The 19565-nt window shown below is 49.9% G+C and overlaps 1 protein-coding gene across 1 annotated transcript; it reads left to right on the top strand.

The window, feature by feature from the left end:
* Positions 1–4127: 4127 nt before the first annotated feature.
* Positions 4128–16407, top strand: ARPIN (actin related protein 2/3 complex inhibitor). The gene is made up of 6 exons (XM_082619621.1): positions 4128–4369; positions 7365–7440; positions 10543–10675; positions 13798–14004; positions 14382–14545; positions 15616–16407. The coding sequence occupies exons 1-6, from the start codon at positions 4278–4280 to the stop codon at positions 15622–15624; spliced, it is 681 nt and encodes a 226-aa protein (XP_082475747.1). The 5' UTR covers positions 4128–4277; the 3' UTR covers positions 15625–16407.
* Positions 16408–19565: the final 3158 nt, after the last annotated feature.

Below are 19565 nucleotides of genomic sequence, written 5' to 3' on the forward strand. Positions count from 1 at the left end.
AACTTTAGTGAGAACAATCCTGAAACTGCTTTCATTTTGATTAGGCTTTTTTTTTTTTTTTTTTGGTCGTGCGGCATGCAGGATCTTAGTTCCCCAACCGGAGACTAAACCCAGGCCCCTGGCAGTGAAAGCATGGAGTCCTCACCACTGGACCACCAGGGAATTCCCTTGACTAGAGTTAACAAGAACCAAATCCTCTGCTTACAGTTTTACCTGTCTGGTAGGCGGAAGAATTTTCTTCATAACAGCTTCCGGCTCCTTAGTTTCACACCTTGTTTCTCCTACACTCCCCACACAGTCCAGGCACTGGGCACTGCAGGGCACGTTTCTCCTGTGATGTGACCCCTTGCCATGCTCTTCTGTGTCACCCACTTTGTGACCTACAACAGATAAGCCATCACAGAGGGTGGTAGGTCACTCCAACACCAGGACGGCTGGTGAAAACTGAATTATAGGTGGGAAGGACTACAGACCACATAAATCTATTCTGTGAGACCCAAACTAAATGTATCTCTTGTCAGCTTTCCTTCGCTCAGGTTCATTCCAACATCATCTAACATGAGGCAAAGGAGAATTTGGACAAAATAAGATAGTGGTCTTAACTGACTGCACCAAAACTGCCTTACCTATGAAAATTTTACAAAACCAAATGCCCACGTGAACATTGTTCAAGACACCTTCAACTCCATCCTTAAAAGGGACCATGGAACTGAGGAAGCTTTAACTCTCTCCATGTTGTACCTCATGGTTTATAATTTAATGTAGAGACATCAATAATCCACAAATAGGTGTAAGAAAGTACAATAAAGTTCTGTTTTTTTCCCCATGATGATTGATGCTTTTTTAGGAAACAAATATCAAAACCTTAAAAAAAAAAGTTTTCTTGTTCTTTTTAGTTGCCTGTCTTGCTGGTGCCTGGTTGGCCAATTGTGCTGATGGGGTGAAGTCACAGAGCCCAATAAGCAGATTACTCTTTTTAAGAAAGGATTTACAGCAGTGCAGTCTGATAGAACTTTCTGCAATGATGGAAAGGTTCTTCTCGGCACTGTCTAAACTGGTAGCCACTGGCCACATGTTGCTAGCTTTCGAGCTCTTGAAATGTGGCTAGTGAGACTTTAGAACTGAACTTTAAATTTTATTTAGGTTTAATTAATTAAAATTTAAATGTCAATAGCCACGTATGGCTAGTGACTGCAATTAAAGGAAGTGAAGATTTGGAGCCATCTGAGGGGGAAGATGACACAGAATGGGGAAGGAGGAGGGGGGCGTGCTGGCCATGAGGCTGTGACCAGCCTGGGGAGTATTTTGGCTTGTTTTTGTTGTTTTTTAATAAATTTATTTATTTATTTATTTATTTTTGGCTGCATTGGGTCTTCACTGCTGCGCGCAGCTTTTTCTAGTTGCAGTGAGTGGGGGCTACTCTTTGTTGTGGTGCACAGGCTTCTCATTGCGCTGGCTTCTCTTGCTGCAGAGAACGGGCTCTAGGCATGCAGTCTTCAGTAGTTGTGGCACATGGGCTCAGTAATTGTGGCTTGCGGGCTCTAGAGCGCAGGCTCATTAGTTGTGGTGCACGGGCTTAGTTGCTCCGCGGCATGTGGGATCTTCCTGGACCAGGGCTCGAACCTGTGTCCCCTGCATTGGCAGGCGGATTCTTAACCACTGCGCCACCAGGGAAGTCCCAAAAAGCTGTACGTTTTTAATATATTCAACTTGATGAGTTTGGAGATAAGTACACACCCATGAAACCATCACTACAATCTATGCTGTAAACAAATTTATCATTTCTGAAAGTTTCTTCAAGACTTCTTTTTTTTTAATACTTTATTTATTTCTTTGGTTGCTCTGGATCTTAGTTGTGGCAGGTGGGCTCCTCAGTTGCAGCATGTGAACTCTTAGTTGTGGCAGGTGGGCTCCTCAGTTGCAGCATGTGAACTCTTAGTTGTGGCATGTGGGATCTAGTTCCCTGACCAGGGATCGAACCCGGTCCCCCTGCACTGGAAGTGCAGAGTCTTAAACTCTGCCCCACTAGGGAAGTCCCAAGCCTTCTTTCTTTCTTTATTATTATTGTGTGTGTGTGTGTGTGTGTAAGAACACTTAACATAAGAACTGTCCTCTTAGTAAACGTTTAAGTATATAATACAATATTGTTAGCTACAGGCACTCTACTATACAGATGTCTAGGTCTTATTCATCTTGTACACCTGAAATTCTGTGCCCTTTGACTACTACCTGTGCATTTCTCGCCCCCAGCCCCTGGCAGCCATTCTACTCTCTGCTTCTACTAGTTGGACTATTTTAGATTCCTCATGTAAATGAGATCATGCAGTATTTGTCTTTTTGTGTCTGGCTTCTTTCACTTCCAGGTTCATCCATGTTTTTGCAGATTGGCAGGGTTTCCTTCTTTTTTTAAGCCTGAATAATATTCCATTGTACGCATATACCACATTTTCTTTTTCCATTCATCCACTGATGGACATTTAGTTTGCTTCTATGTCTTGACTATTGTGAAAGGACCATGGGAGTGCAGATATCCCTTTGACATCCTGATTTCAATTCCCTTGGACATATACCCAGAAGTGAAATTGCTGGATCATTTGGTGGTTCTATTTTTAATTTCTTGAGAAACTTCCATAGTGTTTTTCATAGTGGCTGTACTAATTTACACTCCCATCAATGTTGTACAAGTGTTCCCTTTTCTCCATATCCCTGCTAACACTTACCTTTTGTTTTTTTGATAATAGTCATTTTAACAGGTGTGAGGTTTTCCCTGATGATTAATGATGCTGAGCAGCTTTTCATATACCTGTTGGTCATCTGTATGTCTTCTGTACGTCTATTCAGTTCCTTTGCCCATTTTTTTTTATCGTGTTTTTTTTTTTTTCTTTTTCTATTGAGTTATGAGAGTTCCTTATATCAGCCTGGGGAATTTTGAAGAGACAGAGCCAAAGGACAGTTCTGCCCAGAGGGTCTTCTACATCCTTCCTTCTTAGAATTTAGGGAGCAGCCAGGTAGGCCAGATAGGGGTGGGGCTGACTAATCCATTTGACACCATGCCTAAGGCACAGGAAAATATATTAATTTCTTTTAAAATCAGAAGAAAAAAAGAATTTTTAGGCCAAAGAAAATGTCTTAATATATATTAATATATTCATCTTTATGTCAACCCAGTCATAAAATATAATTTAAAGACTTTTTTTATGGAGGAGGGAGCCCTTGAAAACAAAAATGCCAAAAATGCACAAAAGTCATAATGTGTGGGTGGAGGGGGTGCTTCTTCTACCACTGACAGCTCAGTTTGGGCCCCCAGGTATCTAACCTGGTCACCTCCCCTTTGAAGTCTCCCCCAGAGGCTACACTTCGACTCCATGAATGGGCCCACCTGCCCCAGGGCTTGCCACAGAGGAGTCAAACAAAAGAACCAAGGCTCTCAACAATACCGGGGTCAAAACAGATCCCTGCACCCGGGCTTGGGAAATGCATCCCTAGACTGTTATATACTTGGGCAAAGGGCAGTAGGGAGCTGGGAAGGGGTCCAAGAACTGTGCGGGAAGACGGCGAGGGGCAATGCTCCTTTCTAGAGTGAGTTTATTAAATCCTTACAACCCCTCTGATACTGACCCCGTTTTACAGAGGAGGAAGCACGGGCTCAGAGAGGTTGAGGAACTTGCCCAAGCTCACACAGCTGGGATTCCAACCTTGTTAGGCGGTAGATCTTGACACCCAAGACCAGGCTCCTTCTTTACAGATCCCTGGAACCCCTCCCTCAGCCACTGTGCGACCTCGCGCGCGGGCATAAAGAGCAGCTCTGTACTTAGCACCCTGCCCTCCCTGAGGGCTGTTCCCTTTTTCCCGTTCCTGCTCTCTGGAAACTCATCCTTTCAGAGCTGACCCTATAGGCTCTCTGGGCCTCAATTTCCCCTTTGTGCGTGTGTGGGGCAGGGGTCTCCTACTAGTAACAAGGAAGAGGGAGAGAAAGAGAAGGGAGTGGCTCCCTTCCCCACCCCCACCCCCGGGGCTAAGGTCCCAGCCGGGTCTTCAGGGAAGCCCACCTCCCTCCAAGCAAGGTCCCGCGGGCAGGAATGGGGCTCGGCCCCTTTAAATCCCGCGCGGGAACGCCCGGGGCCGGGCCGCGCAGCTCCCGGATCTGCAGCAGGGAATTGCTCATCTCCGCGCTTCCTCCCGGCGCTTCCCCTCGCTGTACCCCACCTCGCGGTGCCCCCAGCCCCGCGTCCAGGCTTCTTGCGCCAGGCCTTGAGGGCGCCGCGGCCGTGGGGAGAATGAGCCGCATCTATCACGACAGCGCCCTCCGGAACAAGGCGGTTCAGAGCGCGCGGCTGCCCGGGGTCTGGGACCCCGCCGCCCACCAGGGGTAGGCTCCGCCCGCGTCTCCCCACCGCCTCCCGGGCCGGGCCTCCGTTGGCTCCCGAGGCTCAGCTTTGAATCCGGGCTCCCTGGTTGGCAGGGGGAGGGGGTGCGTTAGCGGGGTCGGGTGCGGTTGGGAGGAAAGGCGGGGCTCGCCAAAGACCTCCCTGGCCTCCAGACCGCTCCTCCCTGCGCTCCCCTGGGAGCGCACCCCTCTGAGACACTGATCGGCGTAAAGCTCACCGAGGGTCGGTCCCGACTCCCAAGCAGGGCTCAAAAGGCGGTGCTTACTTCACGTCAGCCTTTGTCTCAACCCCACCCCGATGACTCTAAGCTTCACCCCGCTGCCTTGCCTTCAGGCCTTTGCACAGGCTGCACACCGCTCCGGAAGGGACAGTGTCCTGCTGGACGGCAACAGCGGGTGGGAGTTGGCCTGGCAGGGCTGGGGGAGGGGCAGGGCCTGTCTGGAGGGCGTGTTGGATCCGGAGGGCCAGGCCCTGCCATCAAGGACGCCGAGGTCATGAGAAAGAATGGACCATTCCATTTGCAATTACAAACACTAAAGAATGAAGGGCGTAAGGGGCGGGGGGCGGTAGGGGCAAGTAAGGTCCAGGGAGTTTTCACTTTTCATCCCCATCCCTTCAGCTGCCCCCACCCCTCTCCCATTTCCGTGGTTCCAGAAAAGAAAGTCCCCAGGTTCTGCTTTTATGAAAACTAGAATTGGGAAGCGGGGGTCCAGTTCCTCTCAGTAAGGGACCCTGCGATCTTGGGCTCGTCACGAAACTTCTGAGTCTGGGTTTCTCCACTTCTAAAGTGGATACGAATGAGAACAGGAATATGAAAGTGCTTTAAAACAGGTGCAGAGGGAAGATACTTTATAGCAGCCTATACCCCGCCCCCCCAACAAAAATTTGGTGAAATATAAAAGTAAAGTCCGCCGGTCAGAATGGCCATCATCAAAAAATCTATAAACAGGGCTTCCCTGGTGGCACAGTGGTTGAGAGTCCGCCTGCTGATGCTAGGGGACACGGGTTCGTGCCCCGGTCCGGGAAGATCCCACATGCCACGGAGCGGCTGGGCCCGTGAGCCATGGCCGCTGGGCCTGCGCGTCCGGAGCCTGTGCTCCGCAACGGGAGAGGCCACAACAGTGAGAGGCCCGCGTACAGAAAAAAAAAAAAAAAAAAATCTACAAACAATAAATGCTGGAGAGGGTGTGGAGAAAAGGGAACCCTCTTGCCCTGTTGGTGGGAATGTAAATTGATACAGCCACTACGGAGAACAGTAAGGATGTTCCTTGAAAAACTAAAAAAGAATTACCATATGACCCAGCAATCTCACTACTGGGCATATACCCTGAGAAAACCATAATTCAAAAAGAGTCATGGGGGCCTCCCTGGTGGCGCAGTGGTTGAGAGTCCGCCTGCCGATGCAGGGGATACGGGTTCGTGCCCCGGTCTGGGAGGATCCCATATGCCGCGGAGCGGCTGGGCCCGTGAGCCATGGCCGCTGGGCCTGCGCATCCGGAGCCTGTGCTCCGCAACGGGAGAGGCCACAACAGTAAGAGGCCCGCGTACCGCAAAAAAAAAAAAAAAAAAAAAAAAAGAGTCATGGGGCTTCCCTGGTGGTGCAGTGGTTAAGAATCCGCCTACCAATGCAGGAGACACAGGTTTGAGCCCTGGTCTGGGAAGATCCCACATACCGTGGAGCAACTAAGCCGGTGCGCCAGAGCTACTGAGCCTGCGCTCTAGAGCCTCTGAGCCACAACTACTGAGCCCGCGTGCCACAACTACTGAAGCCCGCGCACCTAGAGCCCGTGCTCTGCAACAAGAGAAGCCACCACAATGAGAAGCTGGCGCACCACAACAAAGAGTAACCCCTGCCCCCTGCAACTAGAGAAAGTCTGCGCGCAGCAATGAAGACCCAACACAGCCAAAAATAAATAAATTTAAAAAAAAAAAAAAAAAAAAGAGTCATGCACCACAATGTTCATTGCAGCACAATTTACAATAGCCAGGTCATGGAAGCAACCTAAGTGTCCATCGACAGATGAATGGATAAAGAAGATGTGGCACATATATACAATGGAATATTACTCAGCCATAAAAAGAAACGAAATTGAGTTATTTGTAGTGAGGTGGATGGACCCAGAGTCTGTCATACAGAGTGAAGTAAGTCAGAAAGAGAAAAACAAATATATGGAATCCCCCCACCCCAAAAAAATGGTTCTGATGAACCTAAGGGCAGGACAGGAATAAAGACACAGATGTAGAGAATGGACTGGAGGACACGGGGAGGGGGAAGGGTAAGCTGGGACAAAGTGAGAGAGTAGCATTGACATATATGCACTACCAAATGTATAACAGATAGCTAGTGGGAAGCAGCTGGATAGCACAGGGAGATCAGCTTTGTGCTTTGCGACCACCTAGAGGTGTGAGATAAGGAGGGTGGGAGGGAGACTCAAGAGGGAGGGGATATGGGGATATATGTATGCATATAGCTGATTCACTTTGTTATACAGCAGAAACTAACACACCATTGTAAAGCAATTATACTCCAATAAAGATGTTAAAAAAAAGTCCTTTATATTTAGTAAACACTTAATAGTTTACAAAGCGCCTTCATATACATGATCGTATGTCATTGTCATAGAAGCAGAGTAAGGTGGCTATTACTCTCCCATTTGGTGGATAAGAAGACTGAGGCTCTGGTTACAGTAACCCCCTGCAGGAGGGGCCATGCTCAGTCTTGCAGCCTGTCAATGTTCATTCTTACCCTCCGATGGTGCCGCAGCCTTTGGGACCCTCAGAGGAGTGGAGGCCCAGTGTGGGAGCCCAGAGAAAGGGGCTGCATCATACTGGGCCTGCCCAGGGACCAGGTAAATGGGAGACACACCTGGGACTTGATTCTGTCCTAGTGCAGACCCTGACCTGGCCCACTGCACTTGTGGTTCTTGCCTGAGGACTGACAGAACCAGTTGAGCCCTCATTCTCTCTCATCCTTAGGGGGAATGGCGTCCTGCTGGAAGGAGAACTGGTCGATGTATCTCGGCACAGCATCTTGGATGCCCATGGCAAGAAGGTGAGGATGTTTCCCTGGGGGCACCCGCAGGGCACTGGCTTCAGGATCCTCACCCACCAAAGCATCTCTCTGCTTGGCTCTGCCAGTGCCAAGACTTGGGATCCAGCTCTTTCCTTGAGGGGCTCACAGGGCAGGTGGGGGAGGTTGGTTGGGAGATTAGCAGCCAAAAGGGGCGACAGATGGAAGAGATCAGTTAGGGCTGTGCTGGGTGCGATGGGAGGGCCTGGGTTCTTGCCGAGAAGACAGACCAGGCCCTAAACCCAAGGGATGTGTTTGGGGCCAGGACTGGGAGGGCTGAGAGCAGGAAAGGGTGAGGTGAGTGGTTTAGGACTCAGGCTGTGGGCTCTGAGTGGGCTGGAAGGCCTCCCTTCTGAAGAGGTCCTGTCACCTTCTGATGGAACAAATTTAGAGTGCTGGGAAGCTTGCTGGGTAGGCAGGATGAGTGGCTCTTTATTTTGGGGCTGAAGGCCCAGCTCCTGTCCTCTGGCCTGGTGGTTCCTACTGCCTCCGGATCTGATGGACAAGGTCAGAGTGAAGTTATCTGCCTATGTGGGTGCAAGGTCAACAGTGACCTTCCCCTTTAGGGGTACCAGCTCTGTAGCTGGGAAGTCGTGTGTACTTTGAATTGTTTAAAATTGAATTACTTTAAATGCACTGTTGGAGTTTACTGTTAGAAGGCGCCTTGAAGTGACTGCATTTGCCAAGTGGTAAATATCTTAGTATGGGTTTACACATCTTTTTTTTTTCTTTCTTTTCTTTTTGGCTGAACTGCGAGGCTTGAAGGATCTTAATTCCCTGACCAAGGATCGAACCCTGACTCCCTGCAGTGGAAGCGCGGAGTCCTAACCATGGGACCACCAGGGAATTCCCTTGCACATCTTTTTTTTTTTTTTTTTTTTTCGGTTCGCGGGCCTCTCACTGTTGTGGCCTCTCCCATTGCGGAGCACAAGCGCCGGACGTGCAAGCTCAGCGGCCATGGCTCGTGGGCCCAGCCGTTCCGCGGCACGTGGGATCTTCCCAGACCGGGGCACGAACCCGTGTCCCCTGCATTGGCAGGCGGACTCTCAACCACTGCGCCAGCAGGGAAGCCCCCCTTGCACATCTTGTAATATCACTGTGTGGCTGGGTGTTTTGGAATGTTGGATTTTTATAAAGCAGGTCACTGGTGTGGACCTGGACCTCCACGTATGTAGGGGTGTGAGAACGTTGAGGTGGGAGGAGGGTTGCTGAGTTCTGGACCTTTGTTTCCAGCCTGAGTGTGAAGTCCACGTTGCCCGGGGCTTCGGTTCCCATGTCCATGCCCTTCTCCTCTTGTCCTCTCAGCCTCCTGGGGTTATGCCCTTTATCGCCTGCCCATCTCAGATGTCCATGGACACACCTGGCATTCTCCATCCTGTACTAGCCAGTGTTTCTTTCCTGAGCACCAATTCTAAATCTCCACCCACCCCCCACCCCCCACCCCCCGCCAATAACCCCACCCAGATGTGCTGACCACCTTATCTCCTTGATCTGTAGAACCGAGCTCATTAAATCCCTTCTTGAGGCAGGCCAGAGGCCTGGGGCTACACACAGCTGTTTTTTCACCCACACCCCATGTGAACACCCTCGGCTCCTGCTCAGCACTAGTTTCAGGTCAAGAGATGCTTTGCTGCACCCTCCCCTCCTTAGCACGCAGGTCAGCAGGCTGAGCACAGCAGTCTGGAGCCCTAGCCAGCCTGCCCAGGAGAGCCCAGCAGTAGCTGAGTGGAGCTGGCCTGCCTCGGCCGTCCTCCACAGGCAGGGTGTTCTCCAGCCCCTCTCCAAACTTGCCTTCTCCAACTCCTTCTTTCCTAATGAGAGTGCACTAGACGCCCCCGACCACCAGCCTGCAAACCTCCACTGTCTCCCCTCCCCTCTCCCCCAGGTGAGTAATGCCTAGTCCTGCAGGCCTCCTCCCTTGACCATTTCCCCCTCCCCTCCCTTCCTCTTTCCATGTCTGCTCACCTCACATGGGCCCTCAGGAACTCAGCCTGTCCTGACTAAACCTTGCACCCCTTCTCCTGCCTTCTGGCTGCACCCAGCGCCCATTCCTGCCCTGTTGCCAGCTTGTCTCCTGAAAGACATCTCTCAGGGTCTCGCTGCTGTTCAAAAACCTTTCAGGATTCCTTCTAGTCTACCACATAAAATGCAAACTCCAAATGCCAACTCAAGGCTGATCCCCCACTTGCTTCCCCAGCCTGGACTCCCATGAGACCTCTCAGGGCCCTGCATTGCTCAAACATCCACCCAGGACCTTGACTTTTATTTTATGTACTTGTCCAGGCTCTTAATATTCTTCCTACACCCTTATCCCACAGTTGCAGGTGTCTCCCCACTCTGAGACCTTGCCTTCTCTGTTCCTCCCAGAAAGTGGTTTCCTTTTCTTTAATCTCCTGTTTTGTGTGTGTGTGTTATTATAATATTTATTTATTTAAATTTTTATTGATGTATAGTTGATCTACAGTGTCGTCAGTCTCCTGTTTTGATTAGGATAGCTGGCAAAGAGCATTTACAGCACATTTCATGCTTTATACTGTGCTTGCTCCTTGAACCCTTACAACGTGCCTGAAAGCAGACATCACGTTGTCTCCAGGCAACAGGGGAAACTGATGCTAGGGGTGATTTGCTCCAGGACTCACATCTGTTGGAAGAGGCACAGTGGCTGTCCTCATTCAGAACTCCATTTCAGTGCCCTTTCCATGGCATCTTGGCTGCTTCCGCTCCTGCTTCATGGTATTTGGGCTCCTTGGTGCTCGGGTTATGGTTTTCTGTATATTCTTTCTGCCTCTGACATGTGGAGGCCCTGGGGTCAGGCTCTGAGCCCACCCTCTCATGGACGTCTAGCCATGGTTCACTATGTGTGGCAAGTGCTCTACTAAACACATGAATGAATGAATGAATGAATGAATGAATATTGGGAGTGGGAGCCTGTGGCCAGCTTGAATAGCTTTTGGAGGTGGGGTGGGATTCTGGGGTAGAGAGTGAGGTTGGGGGCGCTGCAACCAGAGCACGTGGGTAGTGTGTGTTGTGTTGGAGGCTGAAGGGAAGGAAGCAGCCCCTCACTCTCTCTGTGCTTGGCCCCAGGAGCGCTACTACGTGCTGTATATCCGGCCTAGTCACGCCCATTGCCGTAAGTTCGACCCCAAGGGAAATGAAATCGAGCCCAACTTCAGCGCCACCAGGAAGGTGAACACAGGCTTCCTCATGTCATCCTACAGTAGGTACCCTTCGCCCTTTCTCCCTCAGAGCCTTGGTACACTGTGGTCTTCCTTTGTCTCTAGAGGTCTCTTGGTCCCTAGAAAGTGTCTTCTCAGCATGGTCGGCCTTGAAGCCCACGTTTGGCCTGAGGGGCCCCTGGCTGGACTCTTCCTGCCCCCCATTCACTCAGAGGATCCCCGGTGCCCTACCTCAGTGCTGAGGACCTGGGTGCCTTCCCAGCCCCTGCCATCTCCTGCAGTCTGGCAGAATCGTCCATGAACCTGCCTTAGTGCAGAGCCCAGGCCAGGTGGCCTCCATTTTCCTGCCAAAATGCTCACTTCGTTCTTGCACCCTTTGTGATCTTATTCCTCTTCCCAGTTTTGGCTGGAGAAGGACCTCCTTGCTGTCTGCCCTGTGTGAGAAAGTTTGGAGGTTGAGTGGGTACTCATCATCCCTCTATCATTTTATCCATTCATGCTTTCAGTTGCTCATTAAGTATCTGAACATTTAATGAGAATCCACCATGTGCCAGACCCTGAGCTGCATGCTGAGGGTTCAGGGACGAGCAAGACTTGGACTTGCACACAAGCCATTCTCAGGCTGGTAGAGGAGATGGACAGGCCATGACTGGAGCCCTAGCGGGGGCTCTGAGCCCAGGGAGGCGCAGTTGGGGGAGGTGCCCTGGAGGAGGGAATGCCAGTACTGGATCCTGAAAGACAAGCAGGTATCAGCAGGGTGCCAGGGCTTGGAAGGGTGTTTCAGAGAGGGGGCAGGGTGCCAAGGGCATTCTGGGAACTGAGGGCTCCCGCAGGTGAAGAGCAGCCCTGCAGAGAGGGCACTCAGTCGAGGGTTCAGGGCAGCTCTGCGTGAGTGGTTTTAAGTTAGGTGAGTGATATGATTAGATTTGCTCTTTTTTAAAATAAATTTATTTATTTTTGGCTGTGTTGGGTCTTCGTTGCTGCGTGCGGGCTTTCTCTAGTTGCAGAGAGCGGGGGCTACTCTTCATTGCGGTGCGCGGGCTTCTCATTGCAGTGGCTTCTCTTGTTGCGAAGCACAGGCTCTAGGCACTAGGGCTTCAGTAGTTGTGGCACGCGGGCTCAGTTGCTCCGCGGCATGTGGGATCTTCCCGGACCAGGGCTCGAACCCATGTCCCCTGCATTGGCAGGCGGATTCTTAACCACTGCACCACCAGGGAAGTCCAGATTTGCTTTTTAAAATCCCTGGGGAAGTGAAGAGACTGGAGACCAGAAGGCTGTTAGGAGGCCATGATGGCATCTAGGAGGGAGATGAGAGGCCCAGGATTAAGGACTGGTCAGTGAGAATGGAGAGACTGGGCAGACTCAAGATAGAGGAGGGACCATGGCCTTGGTGTTTGTTTGGATATGGGGGAGTCAGGGATGACCCCAGGATTCGGGCTTAGGTGCCAGGTTTGGGGGATGGGGGTGCAGGAGGAGGAGGTTTGGGGAGAAGATATCTGTTTGGGACACATGGCATTAGCCACGTGGTGGTGCTTCCAGGTAGAGGTAGATGTACACTAGGGACTTGGTACAGTTCTAGAACCCAGGAAGAGGGCTGGGCTGGCAGCAGCTATTTCGGAGTCATCACACACGGGTCGTATTGAAGCTGTGCCAGTGGACAGAGTCACCCAGGAAGTTGTCCTGGGGAACAGCAACAACGGGGGTGGACAGGGAAGGAGCCTTGTAAGGAGCAGGGGAGGGAACGCCGGCGGGGTCTGAGCGGGATGGGGCAGGTGTGTGTCTCTGAAGCCCAGCGAAGCCCAGGGGTGAGGAGTAGCAATGGGGTCAGGCGGTGCCCAAGGCCCAGTTAAGTTGGGACTGCGGAGCATCCAGTGGCTTCACAGTGACTGGTAGGGGGTGAACAGTGTCTAGAGTAGTGGGTGCCAGAGCCGGAATGCGGGAAGGTGGTAAGGAAAGATCCAAGAGAGGAGAAGGAGAGGCAAGTCCTGGAGGAGGTGGGAGGGGGTGGGGTCTGGGGCCCAGGTGAGCTGGCCTGAGGCAGGAGGGGAGACACCTCGTCCTCTGAGACAGATGGGAAGGAGGAGAGGTTTCTTGCGGTTCTAGGTAACTGGACAGGTAGGTGGTGGCCCCACCTCTGGCTTCTGTTATCTTGCAAAGTAGGAGATGAGGTGGCTTGTCTGGGGGACAGTGGGTAGGGTGAGGGTTGAGGAGAAAGTTCTCTGTTTGAGCAAAGTGTCTAGGGAGTCCCAGAAGGCGTCCCTGACGGAGCTTGGCAGAGGTTTTACACCACAAATGGAGCATGGTCTGGTCTTCAGGACCCGCGGCCGTCTGGGTATCAGTGTGGGGAAGGCAGCCAGTGACGGCACTGGGGTTGCCATACTCTCAGCGCTGCAAGGCCTCACTTCTTAGTCTGGGACCGGGACTCCCCGCTCCATGCTGCCCCGCCCTGGGATTAGCAGATTTGGGACTTTCAGGGTAGGCGGGTGACAGGCTGTTGGAACCTTCCCTGAGCCTCTGCGCTCTGCCCGAGCCAGGATGAGCAGGCCAGTAGAGAGTATGAGGACCACCAAAGTTTGCTGCTTGCTCCAGCAGACCCCACCCCAGCCAGGGAGTCCCTGAGAGCCCAGAGAGAACCCTGCCTGGTTACTGGGGTCTCAGTGGGAAGTCAGAGTTGTGTGAAGGGCTTGAATCCTGCCTCCTCCACTGACTAGCTGTGTAACGTTGGGCAAATTACTTAACCTGTCTAAGCCTTAGTTTTTTCATCTGTGAATAGGGATAGTAAAAACATTGACACTTGCTGAGTGCCAGGCCCCATGCTAAGTGCTTTACGTGCATTCGATATTTCTTTCACACGTCACGTCAGTCCCATCAGGTAGGTACCTCTTTTATCCTTATTTGTCAGGCACAGAGAGGGGTTAAGTAACTTGCCTGTGGTCACACAGCATGTAAGCAGATTTGCACCAGCCAGCCTGGCTCCAGAGCCCATAGCCATAACTCCTCTGTGATGCGTTCCTTGAGTACTGGCAGGATGGGAACTCAGAGCCCCCACCTTCAGGTGGTTGTGAGCGTGTACAACACTGAGGCCTCACCTGGCTCCTAAAAAGCCCTCCTAGAGTGCTTGCTATTACAGTGGTAATGACTGTCTCGTGCTGTGTGCCTGCAGAGGTGGAAGCCAAGGGGAACACCGACAGACTCACGCCTGAAGCGCTGAAGGGGCTGGTGAACAAGCCAGAGCTGCTTGCGCTGACGGAGAGCCTCACCCCCGACCAGACAGTGGCATTCTGGATGCCTGAGTCAGAGATGGAGGCCGTGGAGCTCGAGCTGGGGGCTGGGGTACGGCTGAAAACTCGAGGCGATGGCCCCTTCCTGGGTGAGCAGTGCAGCCCTCACTGTGGCCTGATGCTCCTATATGGCCTGTGGGGGCTCCTGGCCTCCTGTCCGAGGCTTACCCACCCCTCCAGCTTTGAGTTCATGGAGCAGGCCACATCTGGCCTCCCCGTGGACAAGACCCCTTGAGATTTATTCCTAAGTCCCTGGGCAAGTGCCTTGGAGCCAATAGCCTGGACACTTTGGATCCTGGAGTGCTGCCCAATCTCATGGTACCTATGGGTGACCTCTCCTATCCATTGCCTTGGGGGTCCCATCCAGGGCCTCCCTGAGCACACTCAGGCCTAGGGGACCCCAGCAGAATGGGCCAGCCCCCACTATGTTTCTGCCACACGGAGAGAGGCCTTCAACTTCTTTCAGATTCATTAGCCAAACTCGAGGCTGGAACAGTGACCAAGTGTAATTTTGCTGGTGATGGGAAGATGGGGGCATCCTGGACAGACAACATCATGGCCCAAAAGTCTTCAGAGGGGGCTGCAGTGGAGACCCGAGAGCAGGGGGACGGCGCCGAGGACGAGGAGTGGGTAGGTCCAGGGAGATAACCGTGGACCTGGCGTTGGTGTGGTTCATCTCCTGGCAGGAGTTTTGTATGCACTGGTTGTGGTTGGGTGTAGGACAACAGCATAAACTTTACTCCCCAGCTTTGGTGGAATTCCTGAGAGTGTGTTAGCATCAGGAAAATTCCCTCAAGGTATGAAGGGACCTTTCTTTTTGGTGGGTCTGAACTGTGCCAATCAACAAGAGAGCCCCCAAGATTTATGAAAGCAAGGGATGGAAAGAAGGGAGCGCAGAGGGGAGCCAAGGAGACTTAATTCCATTAAGGCTCCAAACATTTCTACTTCAAGTGAATACATTAGCCATGTTGAGCAGCTGAATGAGCATTTTTCCCCCCTTTGTTCTGGGCTCCCTGCCCAGAGTGGCTGGAAAATGGCTGACCTGGTCCTTAATAGTTATTTTGGCCCAAAGTTCAGCTTCCTAGTTGATCCTCAGCCTACTCACAGTTGATTTGGTATTTTGCGGTATATTTCACCCGAAGATTTTTTTTTTTTTTTTTTTCTGTACACGGGCCTCTCACTGCTGTGGCCTCTCCCATTGTGGAGCACAGGCTCCGGACGCGCAGGCTCAGCAGCCATGGCTCACGGGCCTAGCCGCTCCGCGGCATGTGGGATCTTCCCGGACCAGGTCACGAACCCGTGTCCCCTGCATCGGCAGGTGGACTCTCAACCACTGCGCCACCAGGGAAGCCCTCACCTGAAGATTTGAATTGGTGTCAAAAGGCCCCAGATTGAATGTTTAAAACAAAGTCTCAGAAAAACGGGCTCTTTATCTAGGTGATGAAGATGATGATATTTGCCAGAGAAAGCAGGGGCAGATAGAGGGAGTGGATTCTCTTTTGTCTTAATAGAGTGAGTCTTGGACTAAAAAACAATTGGAGTTGCCAGGCTGGCTTCCTGGGCCAACACTAATGAGGTGAGGCCAAGGCAGGTAGCTGCGGGCCCCACTGGTACTACTCAATCGAACCCTTGTTTGTCTGATGACGGTAGAAGACTTTTACGAAATGTGCTCTGTTCATATCTCTTTACTTTACCTCTAGGATGACTGAGGTCAGTGAGAGGTGGTGCCTCCGGGGCCCACTGTTGAGCATTTCTTCCATCAACTTTCACTCTGGAGCTCGAGAGAGCGGGTCTGCCAAGCCTTACCTGGTTCTTCCCTACAGCCACTGTGGAATACCCTTTGAACAAGCTCTGCTAAAATCAAATGCAAGACCCTGACGTTAGACGTGGGGCCCCAGCCTGTGGCTCATGGAGGGTCCTTCCCTGGATGTGAGTCTAGCCTTCCTAGACATTTTCATGGTGGCCCTCACCCTGAGTGGCAGCCTTGTTTCTGGAGGCAGGCAGGGGGCAAGTCACCCAGGGCAGTCAGAAGAACTGGACCTGGTTTTGGTGCAGAACTGGTGGGGGGAATCCCTCATCTGCATGCAGAGTGGCTCAGAGGGGAAGTTAGCGGGGCCTTCTTCTTCTGTCCTTGTTGTATTTCCTGCTTTCCTTCTGCAATTACCCTCCCCAGCACTCTGTGCTGTAGCCTCTGCCCTCCTGCTCAAGCCTCCTTGTCCCCTGTGCCCTTTTCAGTCCCCAGAGCTGCCAGTTCTTTATTCCTCCTCTGGTTCTCTGCCACCCTGGGGGTTCCTGTCTCCTGACCTCCTTTGGTGGCTTTCCTGGGAATGCTCTTTTCAGGGAGGCTGAGAGCATTCACAGGTGTGGCCGGCTGGTCTCCATCTCTCTGACTCATTCTGCCAGGCCACATTTTGGACAACACCTTTTTTCTTGTTGTTTTGTACCTTGAGAACTTTTTACGAATGAGTAAATCTTCAGGAAGGATTCCTCTACACCGACTGTGTTATTATTAGGTATAAACTGGGCAGCCTCCCTATAAGAAGAAAGCCATATCTTTTTGGTCATGAACATTGCCTTGCTGGGTAGTATGCCCACACCCACATCTATGAAGAGACCTGGAGTTGAAATCTACACGTCCTAAGAATGGGTAGGGACTTGGTGGAATGTGGATCCTGCTTCTCTCAGGGAAAAGAGGGGTGGTAGTAAACAAACAATTATGGAGCCCCCTAATGTGCCAAACACAGCACTAGATGCTTTCCATGATGATAATTATAGTCCCTGACTGTTGAGTGCCTCTTGGTTCTATTACTTGTGCCAAGCACTTCCAGTATCTTACTTAATTGTCACAACAATCCCAAGAGGCACATGTGATTATTATCTCCATTTTTTTTCATATGGTTTTCATGGTTGAGGTCCCAGCATTATTATCATGGTTCAAACTTTCATTTGCCTTCCTGCATATTTGAGCCTGGGCTCAACAGTATGGCTATGAGGCTTGGGGTTAACACTTCATTTAGGCCACCTGAAGTCACAGGTCACTGGACTGCTCTCGGGTCTCTTCTGTTCTTGTTGCCCTTTTCCTAGTTCACATCCTTGTTCTCTTACCTCGGCTACTATAGAAGCCACCTCGCTAGTGTCCTGTGTCTGAATGGGGCTGGCTCACTGTTGAGCATGCTGGGACCTCAACCATGTGGTGGCCAGGGGAGGGGTTAAACAGAAGGAGGACTGGGGACACTGACATGGGGAGAGGCACCCAGTGAGGGCATCCTGTTGCCCAAAGCACTGTGGCCAAAGGGTACGGCAAGCTCATGTGGGCAGGCCACCATTCTAAACAAGGAGGCACAGCGTGTCAATGGGGGAGCCCCTGGGCAACAGCTAGGCTTGGTGTCTCTGGGGGGTGGGGATGGGCTCCTGGAAGGAAAAGGCCATTGTGGCTGGAGCTTAGAGAATGGTGGGAGGTTGGGCATGGCATCTTCAGCATGTTAAGTATTTTGGGACTTTATCCTTAATACCTTGGAAGTCAGTGATCCCCGGGAGAGTAATAAGATCTGATTTGTATATTTCAAAGATCACTTGACTGCAGAGAAACTGAAGGCAATGAGCCCAACTAGGAGACTGCTACAGTGGTGGGGGTGAGAGCCTAGAGTGATTTAGTCTATAGCAGTGGCAGAGGAGATGGAAAGAAATTCAGGTAGACAGGTAGAAAGGGACTTTCCAGCAAGAGAAGAGGACCTGCAAGGCCATGGAGGTGGGGGAGTGGCCCGATCTTGGAATATGCAATTTCTGTACATGGTCATTGCAATTTTATACCAACACATAAAATTTGATAATCCTTTTTCAGTTGATGTTATATAACTACTTCCTATCAATATATCGCTAGTCTTCATGTCATTGTTTTTAAGATTGACTACCTTAACAGCTCTATTATTTTCCAGAATTTGGGTAATTAATTGATCCCTCTTTGGAGCTATCTGTGTCAAAAACTACTGTAAATTACATAGTTCCCTCAATCTCACCTGCCTCCCCCTGCCACTATATTTTGGTTTTTTGGGTTTTTTTAAAAGATTTTTTGATGTGGACCATTTTTAAAGTCTTTATTGAATTTGTTACAATATTGCTTCTGTTTTATCTTTTGGTTTTTTTGGCGTGAGGCATGTGGGACCTTAGCTCCTGGACCAGGGATCAAACCTGTACCACCTGCGCTGGAAGGTGAAGTCTTAACTGCTGGACCGCAAGGGAAGTCCCCGGGGTTATTTCTTTAGGGATGGATTCCTAGGAGTCAGATTACTGGGAATCTAGGAATTCTTTGTAAAGGTCTTGGGGTTTTTTTTTTCTGTTTGTTTTGTTTTGGTTTTTTTGGCCACGCCTTGCAGCATGTGGGATCTTCCCTGACCAGGGGTTGAACCCATGCCCCCTGCATTGGAAGCTGTAAAGGTCTTGTTATATTGCCAAATTGCTTTCCAAAAGGGTTGTTCTAAATTATAATCTCACCAGCAAGGTAGGAGAGGACTATTTTGCTAGACTTGGGTATGATAATATTTTAAAAATTGATATTTGATAAGGTAAAAATAACACTTTAATTTTAAGTTAATACTTTACTTTTAATTAGCCTTTTCCCCCATTAATAGTGAGCTTAAGCATTGTTTTTCATGTTCATTTTCTAGATGTATTTCCTCATTTGTTACTCAGTTCCTTTGCCCATTTATTACTGAGGGGGGGAGGTTCTTTTGGTTTATCAGTTATATTTTAAATATAACCATTTGCCATATTTTAAAAACTTTTCCATTAAAAAAATTGACTTACAAACGTAAAATTTTTATATAGCTATATCTTGACTTTTTATGATTTTTATTGTTTCTAAGCTTATATACTCTTTTCAGATGTTAGATTCTCTATCATTTTCTTCCATTCTAGTTATTACTTGGTTTTATATTTAACTCTGTAATCCACTCTGCCTTTAATTTGAGAGAGTATGAAGGGAGATAACTAAATTGCTTATTTTCAAATTGCTAACCAGTTATCCCAACACACTTACTGAATTCCTTCCCACTTGCAAGGTATGATGTCTTCCACATCACATATTAAAATCACTTATACTTAAATTATCCATTGTATTTCAATAAGTCTCCCTTTAATGACAATGTGAACTATCAGAGTAGGTTTTAATAGTTGGTAGAGCTAGGTCTCACTTATTATTCTTCTGTTTCAGAATTTTTTTTGGTATTCCTCCTCAACATTTGAAATATTTTGTCAAGTTTCAGTGCATATTTATTGCCTTTGGATTCTTTTAAATGAAAAAAAACTGGCTACAAGAGTAATACATTTTATTTTAGAAAATTTAAAGTAAGAAAAACATATAATTCCACCACCATTTAAAAAATCACTTATGTAGTACTCAATTATATACCATGCACTGCTCTGAGTACTTACAAATATTAACTCTTTTTGTGCTATAACAACTGTCTTAGGTAAGTAGAATTTTTTTTTCAAGCAGAAATAAACTAGTTTTACAGTAAAAGAACCTGATATTATGCCTGTTTTACAAATGATGACACTTGCCCAAGGTGCACAGGTGGTGGACAGAGCCAGGGTTTTGATCAGAGCAGTGTGGTTCCACCGGCCTGTGGTGAACACTATGATGCTGCCATTC

This window comes from Mesoplodon mirus (genome assembly GCF_964341445.2).
Source record: "Mesoplodon mirus genome assembly, chromosome: 4".
In the NCBI taxonomy this organism is placed as follows: Eukaryota; Metazoa; Chordata; class Mammalia; order Artiodactyla; family Ziphiidae; genus Mesoplodon; species Mesoplodon mirus.